This window comes from Oncorhynchus gorbuscha, unplaced genomic scaffold (assembly GCF_021184085.1).
Source record: "Oncorhynchus gorbuscha isolate QuinsamMale2020 ecotype Even-year unplaced genomic scaffold, OgorEven_v1.0 Un_scaffold_2778, whole genome shotgun sequence".
Lineage (NCBI taxonomy): Eukaryota > Metazoa > Chordata > Actinopteri > Salmoniformes > Salmonidae > Oncorhynchus > Oncorhynchus gorbuscha.
The window spans coordinates 45,329-59,859 of NW_025747198.1; the positions used below are offsets into that span (position 1 = coordinate 45,329).

The 14,531-nt window shown below is 45.6% G+C and overlaps 1 protein-coding gene across 1 annotated transcript in view; it reads left to right on the plus strand.

The window, feature by feature from the left end:
- The window catches only part of LOC124026572 (protein PALS2-like), a 42,957-nt gene extending 41,333 nt beyond the window's left edge, over positions 1-1,624 (plus strand). Inside the window, exon 13 of the mRNA XM_046339481.1 lies at positions 363-1,624. Within this exon, the coding sequence (XP_046195437.1) occupies positions 363-539 (177 nt within the window). The 3' untranslated portion in view covers positions 540-1,624. The remainder of the gene's footprint in view (positions 1-362) is intronic.
- Positions 1,625-14,531: the final 12,907 nt, after the last annotated feature.

Genomic DNA, 14,531 nt, shown 5'->3' on the forward strand with positions numbered 1-14,531 from the left:
ATCCCCCTCCACTCGCTCTCCCCCTCCACTCTCGCTCTCCCCCTCCACTCTCGCTCTCCCCCTCCACTCTTGCTCTCCCCCTCCACTCTCTCTCTCCCCCTCCACTCTCTCTCTCCCCCTCCACTCTCTCTCTCCCCCTCCACTCTCTCTCTCCCCCTCCACTCTCTCTCTCCCCCTCCACTCTCTCTCTCCCCCTCCACTCTCGCTCTCCCCCTCCACTCTCGCTCTCCCCCTCCACTCTCGCTCTCCCCCTCCACTCACTCACTCTCCCCCTCCACTCACTCACTCTCCCCCCTCCACTCACTCACTCTCTCCTCCTCCACTCTCTCTCTCCCCCTCCACTCTCTCTCTCCCCCTCCCAGGAGACAGATCTGAAGAAGACGGTGGATGAGAGCGCCAGGATCCGCCGGGCCTACAGCCACTACTTTGACCTGACCATCGTTAACGACAACCTGGACAAGGCCTTTGAGCAGCTGCAGGCGGCCGTGGAGCAGCTGTGTTCTGAGCCCCAGTGGGTCCCTGTCAGCTGGGTGTACTGAGAGACACAGCCTGGTTAGGCTGCTCCCTACTGGGCTGGAGGACACGACGCCCACTGCTGGGCCCAGGAGCACATGGAGACTTGGAAGAGGTTGTCCCTAACCACCACGGTTGGGGTCAATTTTAATTCTGGAATTTGAGGAAGTAGATGAACTACAATTCCACATTTTTCCCATTGAGGAAAAGTGGAATGTCAGTGAACTTCCTAAATTGACTGAATTGAAATGGAATTGACCCCTACAGGGATGTGAGAGCTAAGGACCCATTGAGACTTATGTTTGTATGGGACTTTACCATGCAGCCCCAGTGGAGCCTAGCCTCACCCTGTCTAGCACCACTCCGCCTAGCCTCACCTAGCCTAGCCTCACCCTGTCTAGCACGACTCCGCCTAGCCTCACCTAGCCTAGCCTCACCCTGTCTAGCACGACTCCGCCTAGCCTCACCTAGCCTAGCCTCACCCTGTCTAGCACGACTCCGCCTAGCCTCACCTAGCCTAGCCTCACCCTGTCTAGCACGACTCCGCCTAGCCTCACCTAGCCTAGCCTCACCCTGTCTAGCACGACTCCGCCTAGCCTCACCTAGCCCCACCCTGTCTAGCACCACCCCACCTAGCCTCACCCTGTCTTGCACGACTCCGCCTAGCCCCACCCCGCCTAGCCTCACCTAGCCCCACCCTGCCTAGCCCCTCCAGGCTCAGTCTGCTCTGCACCACAGGCCCCATCTGCACACTATGCAACTCTCTGGATATGTCCAAAATAGCACCCTATTCCCTATGTAGTGCACTACTTCTGACCAGCACTACATAGGGAGTAGGGAGCCATTCGGAATAGAACCAATGTTCACAATACACAAGAATAACTTTATTTATTGAACATAGTTTTCTAACTTTAACTTGACTACCTTTCTGTTCATATGGATATGGAACGAGAAACAAAATCATGGATTTGAGGATATTTTAAAAATATTTAATGTTTTATTTTATCACTGTTGGTTGCTCACAACTACTACAATATTTCTCATAACGTTTAGAACAATAATACAAGTGTATTTATTCTGAAAGATGTGAAGAGGGCTTGCTTTGTGACGATACCTCATTGTGTTAAAACTCTTTCTCAGTTTACATTGCATACAATACTTCATCTCCTGGCCTCGTGTCCCAAATGGCACCCTATTCCTTATATAGTGCACTACTTTCACCGGAGCCTTATCAGCCCTGGTCAAAAGTAGTGCACAACATAGAGAATAGGGTGCCATTTGGGACGCACACCGGTCTCACATCACCTCTGAACCCTCCATGTAGAATAACAGCCATGTTCTCTCTTTAAGGCAGACTAAGGCCTGAGAGAGAGGTGGTAATATCACATCTGTGATATAAAGGTCTTTGTTGCTGTTTCTTGGATGAGACCATAATGTAGGCTAATTGTTACTCTGCTTTCTGTATTACCAGATTGTGAATGGTTTCATTAAAGGTCGACTCAGCGAGATGTCGTTGCACAAAGTTAACACATAGTGGATCCATTTCCTCCACAACTAGGGAGCGTTGAAGCGCGAGGTTCAACTCCTCAAATCAAAATCAATTCAAGTCACATTTTATTTGTAACATACACATGGTTAGCAGATGTTAGTGCGAGTGTAGCGAAATGCTTGTGCTTCTAGTTCCGACAATGCAGTAATAACCAACAAGTAATCTAGCTAACAATTCCAAAACTACTACCTTATAGACACAAGTGTAGGGGGATAAAGAATATGTACATAAAGATATATGAATGAGTGATGGTACAGAACGGCATAGGCAAGATACAGTAGATGGTATCGAGTACAGTATATACATATGAGATGAGTATGTAAACAAAGTGGCATAGTTAAAGTGGCTAGTGATACATGTATTACATAAGGATGCAGTAGATGATATAGAGTACAGTATATACGTATACATATGAGATGAATAATGTAGGGTATGTAAACATTATTAGGTAGCATTGTTTAAAGTGGCTAGTGATATATTTTACATCATTTCCCATCAATTCCCATTATTAAAGTGGCTGGAGTTGAGTCAGTGTGTTGGCAGCAGCAACTCAATGTTAGTGGTGGCTGTTTAACAGTCTGATGGCCTTGAGATAGAAGCTGTTTTTCAGTCTCTCGGTCCCAGCTTTGATGCACCTGTACTGACCTCGCCTTCTGGATGATAACGGGGTGAACAGGCAGTGGCTCGGGTGGTTGCTGTCCTTGATGATCTTTATGGCCTTCCTGTGACATCGGGTGGTGTAGGTGTCCTGGAGGGCAGGTAGTTTGCCCCCGGTGATGCGTTGTGCAGACCTCACTACCCTCTGGAGAGCCTTACGGTTGTGGGCAGAGCAGTTGCCGTACCAGGCGGTGATACAGCCCGCCAGGATGCTCTCGATTGTGCATCTGTAGAAGTTTGTGAGTGCTTTTGGTGACAAGCCAAATTTCTTCAGCCTCCTGAGGTTGAAGAGGCGCTGCTGCGCCTTCTTCACGATGCTGTCTGTATGGGTGGACAAATTCAGTTTGTCTGATGTGTACACCGAGGAACTTAAAACTAGCTACCCTCTGCTGTTTTGGTCCTGTAGCTACCACGTTGTAGCAGCGTGAGGTTAAACTACTCCGCTGTTTTGGTCCTGTAGCTACCACGTTGTAGCAGCGTGAGGTTAAACTACTCCGCTGTTTTGGTCCTGTAGCTACCACGTTGTAGCAGCGTGAGGTTAAACTACTCCGCTGTTTTGGTCCTGTAGCTACCACGTTGTAGCAGCGTGAAGCACAGGGTTAAACTACTCCGCTGTTTTGGTCCTGTAGCTACCACGTTGTAGCAGCGTGAAGCACAGGGTTAAACTACTCCGCTGTTTTGGTCCTGTAGCTACCACGTTGTAGCAGCGTGAAGCGCAGGGTTAAACTACTCCGCTGTTTTGGTCCTGTAGCTACCACGTTGTAGCAGCGTGAAGCACAGGGTTAAACTACTCCGCTGTTTTGGTCCTGTAGCTACCACGTTGTAGCAGCGTGAAGCGCGAGGTTAAACTACTCCGCTGTTTTGGTCCTGTAGCTACCACGTTGTAGCAGCGTGAAGCGCGAGGTTAAACTACTCCGCTGTTTTGGTCCTGTAGCTACCACGTTGTAGCAGCGTGAAGCACAGGGTTAAACTACTCCGCTGTTTTGGTCCTGTAGCTACCACATTGTAGCAGCGTGAGGTTAAACTACTCCGCTGTTTTGGTCCTGTAGCTACCACGTTGTAGCAGCGTGAAGCACAGGGTTAAACTACTCCGCTGTTTTGGTCCTGTAGCTACCACGTTGTAGCAGCGTGAAGCGCGAGGTTAAACTACTCCGCTGTTTTGGTCCTGTAGCTACCACGTTGTAGCAGCGTGAAGCGCGAGGTTAAACTACTCCGCTGTTTTGGTCCTGTAGCTACCACGTTGTAGCAGCGTGAAGCACGAGGTTAAACTACTCCGCTGTTTTGGTCCTGTAGCTACCACGTTGTAGCAGCGTGAAGCGCGAGGTTAAACTACTCCGCTGTTTTGGTCCTGTAGCTACCACGTTGTAGCAGCGTGAAGCGCGAGGTTAAACTACTCCGCTGTTTTGGTCCTGTAGCTACCACGTTGTAGCAGTGAAGCACAGGGTTAAACTACTCCGCTGTTTTGGTCCTGTAGCTACCACATTGTAGCAGCGTGAGGTTAAACTACTCCGCTGTTTTGGTCCTGTAGCTACCACGTTGTAGCAGCGTGAAGCACAGGGTTAAACTACTCCGCTGTTTTGGTCCTGTAGCTACCACGTTGTAGCAGCGTGAAGCGAGGTTAAACTACTCCGCTGTTTTGGTCCTGTAGCTACCACGTTGTAGCAGCGTGAAGCGCGAGGTTAAACTACTCCGCTGTTTTGGTCCTGTAGCTACCACGTTGTAGCAGCGTGAACGAGGTTAAACTACTCCGCTGTTTTGGTCCTGTAGCTACCACGTTGTAGCAGCGTGAAGCACGAGGTTAAACTACTCCGCTGTTTTGGTCCTGTAGCTACCACGTTGTAGCAGCGTGAAGCGCGAGGTTAAACTACTCCACTGTTTTGGTCCTGTAGCTACCACGTATCAGCGTGAAGCACGAGGTTAAACTACTCCGCTGTTTTGGTCCTGTAGCTACCACGTTGTAGCAGCGTGAAGCGCAGGGTTAAACTACTCCGCTGTTTTGGTCCTGTAGCTACCACGTTGTAGCAGCGTGAAGCGCGAGGTTAAACTACTCCGCTGTTTTGGTCCTGTAGCTACCACGTTGTAGCAGCGTGAAGCGCGAGGTTAAACTACTCCGCTGTTTTGGTCCTGTAGCTACCACGTTGTAGCAGCGTGAAGCACGAGGTTAAACTACTCCGCTGTTTTGGTCCTGTAGCTACCACGTTGTAGCAGCGTGAAGCGCGAGGTTAAACTACTCCGCTGTTTTGGTCCTGTAGCTACCACGTTGTAGCAGCGTGAAGCGCGAGGTTAAACTACTCCGCTGTTTTGGTCCTGTAGCTACCACGTTGTAGCAGCGTGAAGCACAGGGTTAAACTACTCCGCTGTTTTGGTCCTGTAGCTACCACATTGTAGCAGCGTGAGGTTAAACTACTCCGCTGTTTTGGTCCTGTAGCTACCACGTTGTAGCAGCGTGAAGCGCGAGGTTAAACTACTCCGCTGTTTTGGTCCTGTAGCTACCACGTTGTAGCAGCGTGAAGCACGAGGTTAAACTACTCCGCTGTTTTGGTCCTGTAGCTACCACGTTGTAGCAGCGTGAAGCACGAGGTTAAACTACTCCGCTGTTTTGGTCCTGTAGCTACCACGTTGTAGCAGCGTGAAGCGCGAGGTTAAACTACTCCCCTGTTTTGTTCCTGTAGCTACCACGTTGTATCAGCGTGAAGCACGATGTTAAACTACTCCGCTGTTTTGGTCCTGTAGCTACCACGTTGTAGCAGCGTGAAGCGCAGGGTTAAACTACTCCGCTGTTTTGGTCCTGTAGCTACCACGTTGTAGCAGCGTGAAGCGCGAGGTTAAACTACTCCGCTGTTTTGGTCCTGTAGCTATCACGTTGTAGCAGCGTGAAGCACGAGGTTAAACTACTCCGCTGTTTTGGTCCTGTAGCTACCACGTTGTAGCAGCGTGAAGCGCGAGGTTAAACTACTCCGCTGTTTCGGTCCTGTAGCTACCACGTTGTAGCAGCGTGAAGCGCAGGGTTAAACTACTCCGCTGTTTTGGTCCTGTAGCTACCACGTTGTAGCAGCGTGAAGCGCGAGGTTAAACTACTCCGCTGTTTTGGTCCTGTAGCTACCACGTTGTAGCAGCGTGAAGCGCGAGGTTAAACTACTCCGCTGTTTTGGTCCTGTAGCTACCACGTTGTAGCAGCGTGAAGCACGAGGTTAAACTACTCCGCTGTTTTGGTCCTGTAGCTACCACGTTGTAGCAGCGTGAAGCGCGAGGTTAAACTACTCCGCTGTTTTGGTCCTGTAGCTACCACGTTGTAGCAGCGTGAAGCGCGAGGTTAAACTACTCCGCTGTTTTGGTCCTGTAGCTACCACGTTGTAGCAGCGTGAAGCGCAGGGTTAAACTACTCCGCTGTTTTGGTCCTGTAGCTACCACATTGTAGCAGCGTGAGGTTAAACTACTCCGCTGTTTTGGTCCTGTAGCTACCACGTTGTAGCAGCGTGAAGCACAGGGTTAAACTACTCCGCTGTTTTGGTCCTGTAGCTACCACGTTGTAGCAGCGTGAAGCGCGAGGTTAAACTACTCCGCTGTTTTGGTCCTGTAGCTACCACGTTGTAGCAGCGTGAAGCGCGAGGTTAAACTACTCCGCTGTTTTGGTCCTGTAGCTACCACGTTGTAGCAGCGTGAAGCGCAGGGTTAAACTACTCCGCTGTTTTGGTCCTGTAGCTACCACATTGTAGCAGCGTGAGGTTAAACTACTCCGCTGTTTTGGTCCTGTAGCTACCACGTTGTAGCAGCGTGAAGCACAGGGTTAAACTACTCCGCTGTTTTGGTCCTGTAGCTACCACGTTGTAGCAGCGTGAAGCGCGAGGTTAAACTACTCCGCTGTTTTGGTCCTGTAGCTACCACGTTGTAGCAGCGTGAAGCGCAGGGTTAAACTACTCCGCTGTTTTGGTCCTGTAGCTACCACGTTGTAGCAGCGTGATGCGCACCCGTGCACATGCTTTGTGTGACTGTATGTCACTCATCTCTATATCTTCGTTGCAACGTCATCTCGAGGAGTCTACTTTTAATTCCATTGTATCGTCAGCGGACGGTCTCCCAGTTGGGTCAGTACTCTGTCAGTACATGTCTGTATGGTGCTGTGTTTTATGTTGGTATAATACTTCCAGGAGACTGGACCTTGACAGCGTACTGCATCTGAGAACCCTCCCTTTGTGATATTACTGAAACTTAACCAACTGCCATATCTACTTAAAAGTTATATATTTTACCATTTCAACAGAGCAAAACATTGTATTTTCAGATGTGTCAAATAAATTAACTTCTTTTTATTTTTACGACTTCTACTTATCTCAGGTCATATTTATCATATCCAGAGTGTGTAAAAAAAATGTGACTTAATTTATTTCACAGAAGGGTACATTTGTTTATTTAAACAAATCATATTTCAAAGATATATATATTAGTCAATAGAAACAACCATTTGGCTTAGTTCATTAAATGTCGGTAGTTACAGTGCCTTCAGGAAGCATTCACAACCCTCAACTTTTCACACATTTTGTTGTTACAGCATGAATTTTTTTAAATGTACATTTAGATTTTATCACTGGCCAGCACATAACACCCCATGTCAAAGTGGAATTGTTTATTTTTACAAATTAACTAGAGTCAATAAGAATTCAACCCCTTTATGGCAAGCCTACCAAGACAGTGTCCAAGTTACAATTTGAACTTAAATCTATGGCAATACCTGAAAACGGTGGTCTAGAAATGATTAACAACCAATTTGACAGAGCTTGAAGAATTGAGAAAATATTGTGCAGATGTTGCACTATCCAGGTGTGGAAAGTGCTTAAGACTTACCCAGAAACACTCACACCTGTAATCACTGTCAAAGGTGCTTCTACAAAATAGTGACTCGGGTGTGAAAACTCATGTAAATTATATTTATATATATTTAATTTAAGTAAATTTGAAAACTTGTTTTCACTTTTATTATGGGGTATTTGTGTCTAGATGGGAGAGGGGAAAAGCATCTATATAATCCAGGCTATAACAAAATATGTTTTCACTTTTATTATGGGGTATTTGTGTCTAGATGGGTGAGGGGGGAAAACATCTATATAATCCAGGCTATAACAAAACATGTAGAATAAGTCCATGGGTATAAATACTTTCTGAAGACACTATAACAAACATATAAAACAACATGTAAAGTTTTGGTCCCAGGTTTCATGAGCTGAAATAAAAGATCCCAGAAATGTTCCATGTGCACAAAACGTTTCTCAAATGATGTGCACATTAGTTAACATCCCTGTCAGTGAGCATTTCTCCTTTTGCCAATTTAATCCATCCATCTGACAGGTGTGGCATATCAAGAAGCTCATTAAACAGCATGATCACTACACAGGTGCACCTTGTGTTTGAGGGAGAGTGCAGTTGGCATGCTGACTGCAGGAATGTCTGCCAGAGCTTTCAATGTTTTTTTCTACCATAAGCTGCTTTCATTTTAGAGAATTTGTCAGTACGTTGAACCGGCCTCATAACCGCGGCCCACGTGTAACCACACCGTCCCAGGACCTCCACATCCGGCTTCTTCACCTGCGGGATCGTCTGAGACCAGCCAACCGAACGAACAGCTGATGAAACTGTAGGTTTGCACAACTGAATCATTTCTGCACAAACTGTCAGAAACCGTCTCGTGGAAGCTCATCTGCCTGCTCGTCCTCCTAAGTCAACCTCATTGCAGTTTGGTGTCGTGACTGACTTTAGTGGGCAAATGCTCACCTTCTATGGCCACTGACACACTGGAGAAGTGTGCTCTTCAGGATGAATCCCGTTTCAACTGTACCGGGCAGATGGCGTTGTGTGGCGTTGTGTGGGCGAGCGGTTTGCTGATGTCAACGTGAACAGAGTGCCCCATGGTGGCGGTGGGGTTATGGTATGGGCAGGCATATGATACGGACAACTAACAATTGCATTTTATCGATGGCAATTTGAATGCACAGAGATACAGTGACGAGATCCTGAGTCCCATTGTTGTGCCATTCATCTGCCGCAATCACCTCATTTCAGCATGTCCCAAGGATCTGTACACAATTCCTAGAAGCTGAAAATGTCCCAGTTCTTCCATGGCCTGCATACTCACCAGACATGTCACCCATTGAGCATGTTTGGAATGCTCTGTATCGACGTGTAGGAAGGTGTGTTCCAGTTCCCGCCAATATCCAGGAACGTCACACAGCTATTGAAGAGAAGTGGGACAATATTCCACAGGCTGTAATCAACAGCCTGATCAACTCTATTTTTAGAAGGTATCTGTGACCAACAGATGCATATCTGTATTCCCAGTCGTGAAATCTATAGATTAGGTCCTAATGAATTTATTTCAATTGAACGATTTCCTTTTATGAATTAACTTCGTAAAATCTTTGACATTATTGTTTATATTTTAGTTCAGTGTAGCTTTGCTGGAGGCCATTTTCCCTGAAAAGCATAATTGATGTTTGGTCCATACAGTACCATGTTACTAGACCCCCTGCTTTCCTCAAACTATTCTCTACTTTTCTAAAGCCAGTAGAGTCGACCAACTGTCCAATCATTGCCATTTTTACATTTAAATGTACTGTAGGTCATTTAGCAAACACTTATCTAGAGTGACCTGAATATATTGTGTGGTAAACACCAGTAACACAGAAAGGAAAATCCTACCACTGCTGCTCAGGCTCCCAGGTGATTTATAACGTTGTGACCCTGGGAACAGCGTTTTCCAGGAGTTTTCCCTACAACTCCAGGACCCGCGGAAAGCACCAGGATGTCCGTATGTTCTCCAGCTGTTGTAGATGGAGAAACATCAGTATAATAATAATGGTGTAAAGTTTAATTAAATGACTGTCCTTGTAACTTGCCACGCAGGAGAAAAGGTCCATGAAAGAAGGTAAACAAAGAACGGTGGACTAAAGCTCTATTCAGTCTACATTACTGAAGAGTTACAGATTGCACAGTAGAATTGAAGGAAATTTTCCCGATTTTAAGCCAACATTTAGCGCTTACCATGAATGCATTCTCTGCTAAAGCAGGAACATTGCCTTTAAATTTAAATCACGCTGGAATGCTGAACTTTTGCGATGCGGATTGAATAGATCCCTTGACACGCTCCCAATTCTAAGCAGTAGTTTTAGGCCAGGATTCGTTATCATAGAGCAGTGCATTACACGTGACTTTTAAAGGTAATTTACACTTGATGCACCTTTTGCCGTGAATGGTAATGTCCACAAACAAAAAATGCCTTTAAAAGGATCATGGTCAGCTGTCCAGTGCACTACTCTAGAACACACTGGATTGAATACCGGCTTTTATAACACTCAACAGTGTCGTCTTAATACTGATCCTGTAGGGTGTCGTCTTAATACTGATCCTGTAGGGTCTTAATACTGATCCTGTAGGGTCTTAATACTGATCCTGTAGGGTCTTAATACTGATCCTGTAGGGTCTTAATACTGATCCTGTAGGGTGTCGTCTTAATACTGATCCTGTAGGGTCTTAATACTGATCCTGTAGGGTCTTAATACTGATCCTGTAGAGTCTTAATACTGATCCTGTAGAGTCTTAATACTGATCCTGTAGGGTCTTAATACTGATCCTGTAGGGTCTTAATACTGATCCTGTAGAGTCTTAATACTGATCCTGTAGAGTCTTAATACTGATCCTGTAGAGTCTTAATACTGATCCTGTAGAGTCTTAATACTGATCCTGTAGGGTGTCGTCTTAATACTGATCCTGTAGAGTGTCGTCTTAATACTGATCCTGTTGGGTCTTAATACTGATCCTGTTGGGTCTTAATACTGATCCTGTAGAGCAGTGGTCACCAAACTACGGCCCGCGGGCCGGATACGGCCCGTCAGCACATTTGGCCCGGCCCTCTGAACAATACCAGAGACGCTATCGAATTTTTTTCCTATTTGGCCTCCAGAAAAAAAATCCTAGGCCCGGCCCTGTCAAAGAGAGAACAGAATAATGGCGAAAAGGTTAGGTAAGAGAAAAATTGATTCAGAATGCAGGGTATTTAACCTGCAGTGGACAAACGATTATTTTTTTGTTCAATGCAAAGAAAAGGCTGTTTGTCTCATCTGTCAAGAGACGGTGGCGGTATTCAAAGAATACAATCTTCGCCGACACTATGAATCCCGTCACAAAGACAAGTACGATAGCTTGCAAGGCCAAATACGAGCAGACAACCTCTCAAAGCTAAAAAGTGGACTACTATCTCAGCAGAATACATTTGTACGCCAAGCTCAGCTGAACCAGGCATCCGTTCGGGCCAGCTTTCGGGTTGCTAAACTGATAGCAAGAAGCGGTAAGCCTTTCACTGACGGAGAGTTTGTTAAGAAATGTATGGATGCTGTCGCGGAGGAGGTGTGTCCTGAGAAGAAAGATGCATTTAATGCCGTAAGTCTGTCGGCGAGTACAATCACCAGACGCGTTGAAGAAATCGGGAGTAATGTATATGCCCAGCTGCAGCAGAAGACGAAAGAATTTGACTTTTTTCATTAGCACTGGATGAGAGCACGGACGTGCAAGACACAGCGCAACTGCTCATTTTTATTCGTGGAGTTAGCGCAAACTTTGAGATATGCGAGGAGCTGGCAGCCCTCCAAAGTCTCAAAGGGACTACAACGGGAGAGGATATTTTTGACAAAGTGTGCCAAACCATGGAGAAGTTGGACCTGGACTGGTCAAAGCTAGCTAGCATCACGACTGACGGGGCTCCTAGCATGGTGGGCGAAACTCGCGGTCTAATAGGACGCATGAACCGGGAGTTGGAAAAAAGGGGTCTCACCGCCCCGCTACCAGTCCACTGCCTAATTCACCAGCAAGCACTGTGCTGCAAAGTGTTGACGTGGGATTCTGTAATGAAGGTTGTGGTGTCGTGCATAAACTTCATCAGAGCAAAGGGACTTAAACACAGGCAGTTCCAAGAATTCCTGTCTGAACTGGAGTCTACGCACGGAGATGTGCTGTACTACACAGAGGTCCGATGGCTGAGCCGGGGCAGAGTTTTGAGGCGTTTTTACGAGCTGCTACCCGAAATTAACGCATTTCTTCATTTAAAAGACAAAACGGTCCCAGAGCTGATCGACCCAGAATTGAAATGGCACCTCGCATGACAGAAATACTTAACAGCCTTAACTTGCAGCTACAAGGCGAGGGGAAACTCATTTGCGACATGTATTCACACATAAAAGCATTTGAGGTGAAATTAGCGCTGCTTTTGGAACAAGTGAAAAAGCGCAACTTCGTCCATCTTCCTGCTACCCAAAACCTGTCGACAGAGAACCCAGCGGTCCCGTTCCCAGCCTGAAAAGTGCGTGGAAGCACTGGAAATTCTGAAGGTGGAGTTCGGTGTGCGATTCAGTGAACTACATGATCATGCAAAAGAAATCCGTCTTTTTCAGAACCCCTTTGTTGCCGACATTGATGAAGCCCAGCCTTCATATCAGTTTGAGTTGGCTGAGTTACAGAACTGTGATGTTCTGAAAGACGCATTCAAGCCCAACAGTCTCATTGACTTCTATGCCGCCCTCCCAAACGACACATATCCAAACATCAAAAAACACGCAATGAAAATGTCCACAGTTTTTGGCAGCACGTATATCTGCGAGAAAACCTTTTCTCGCATGAAACTGCTGAAAACCCCGATGAGATAAAGATTGACAGATGTACATTTGCATCAGTGCTTGAGACTGGCTGTAACTAGAATGGAACCTGATATTCAACTTCTCACCAGCCAGATGCAGGCCCACAGTTCACACTGATGAACATACATAGGTAAGCTCACTTTTCTGACTTGAATGAGTCATTCTGAGCATAAACAAATATAATCATAATAAAATCTACTGGGATAAAATCCATCTTTACAACCATACTGGTAGTGAAATGTATTGTGCTTTGTAGGTGCTGTATCACTTAGTTCAGTTTCTCAACCTGCTTCTTTTGTGGTTTTCACAGGGAAGTTGATGAGAGAGAGCTGCAAACAGCGGTGTCTACAAGCCTACTGGAACCTACAAAAGGATTATAAGGAAGGAACACAAGAACTTTAAGAGACTGCTCATATGTGTCAGAGAGATTCTGCTCTGACAACTGAGCTGAACTTTTATCTGTTAAGATTGTGCATGGCACGACAGAAAGTTAATGTTCCATGGCTTTTTTTTCTATGAAGAACCCAGAGAGAGTTATTTAGTTATTATTTATTTCCTGTTTTTTTCTGTGAAGAACTCAGAGAGGGTTATTTAGTTATTATTTATTTCATTAATAGTGTTATTATTTGTTTCCTGACTTTTTTTCTGTAAAGAACCTGGAAAGGGTTATTTGGTTATGTGTGGCTTTCTGGAAAACAATACATTTTTAAGCTCCCCTACGATCGTCACACTTTTTCTGTTACAAACTGACACCGGCCCCCCCATCAGAGAAGGGAAAAGTTATGTGGCCCTCACAGGAAAAAGTTTGGGGACCCCTGCTGTAGAGTCTTAATACTGATCCTGTAGAGTCTTAATACTGATCCTGTAGGGTCTTAATACTGATCCTGTAGAGTCTTAATACTGATCCTGTAGAGTCTTAATACTGATCCTGTAGAGTCTTAATACTGATCCTGTAGAGTCTTAATACTGATCCTGTAGGGTGTTAATACTGATCCTGTAGGGTCTTAATACTGATCCTGTAGGGTCTTAATACTGATCCTGTAGGGTCTTAATACTGATCCTGTAGGGTCTTAATACTGATCCTGTAGAGTCTTAATACTGATCCTGTAGGGTCTTAATACTGATCCTGTTGGGTGTCGTCTTAATACTGATCCTGTTGGGTGTCGTCTTAATACTGATCCTGTAGGGTCTTAATACTGATCCTGTAGTCTTAATACTGATCCTGTAGGGTGTCGTCTTAATACTGATCCTGTAGGGTCTTAATACTGATCCTGTAGGGTGTCGTCTTAATACTGATCCTGTAGGGTCTTAATACTGATCCTGTAGGGTCTTAATACTGATCCTGTAGAGTCTTAATACCGATCCTGTAGAGTCTTAATACCGATCCTGTAGGGTCTTAATACCGATCCTGTAGAGTCTTAATACCGATCCTGTAGAGTCTTAATACCGATCCTGTAGAGTCTTAATACCGATCCTGTAGAGTCTTAATACCGATCCTGTAGGGTCTTAATACCGATCCTGTAGGGTCTTAATACCGATCCTGTAGGGTCTTAATACCGATCCTGTAGGGTCTTAATACCGATCCTGTAGGGTCTTAATACCGATCCTGTAGGGTCTTAATACCGATCCTGTAGGGTCTTAATACCGATCCTGTAGGGTCTTAATACCGATCCTGTAGGGTCTTAATACCGATCCTGTAAGGTTATAGTCTTAATAGTGATCCTGTAAGGTTATATCACTCCTATTGGCCATGACAACGTCATCCGGTAATAGTGCCTTCAGAAAGACTTCACGTTGTTACAACCTGATTACATTGAGATTTTGTGTCACTGATCTACATACTGTACCCCATAATGTCACAGTGGAATTGTTTACAAAGGAATTAAAAATGGAAAACTGGTTACGGTAAGCCTAAATAAGTTCATGAGTAAAATCACAAGTTGCATGGACTGTGTGTGCAATAATAGTGTTTAATATGATTTTTGAATAACGACCCCACACACAGTTAACTGTAAGGTCCCTCAGTCGAGCAGTGAATTTCAAGCACAGGTTTACCAATGGTTCACAAAGAAGGGCACCTATTGGTAGATGGGTTAAAAAAAAGAAGCAGACATTGAATATACCTTTGAGCATTG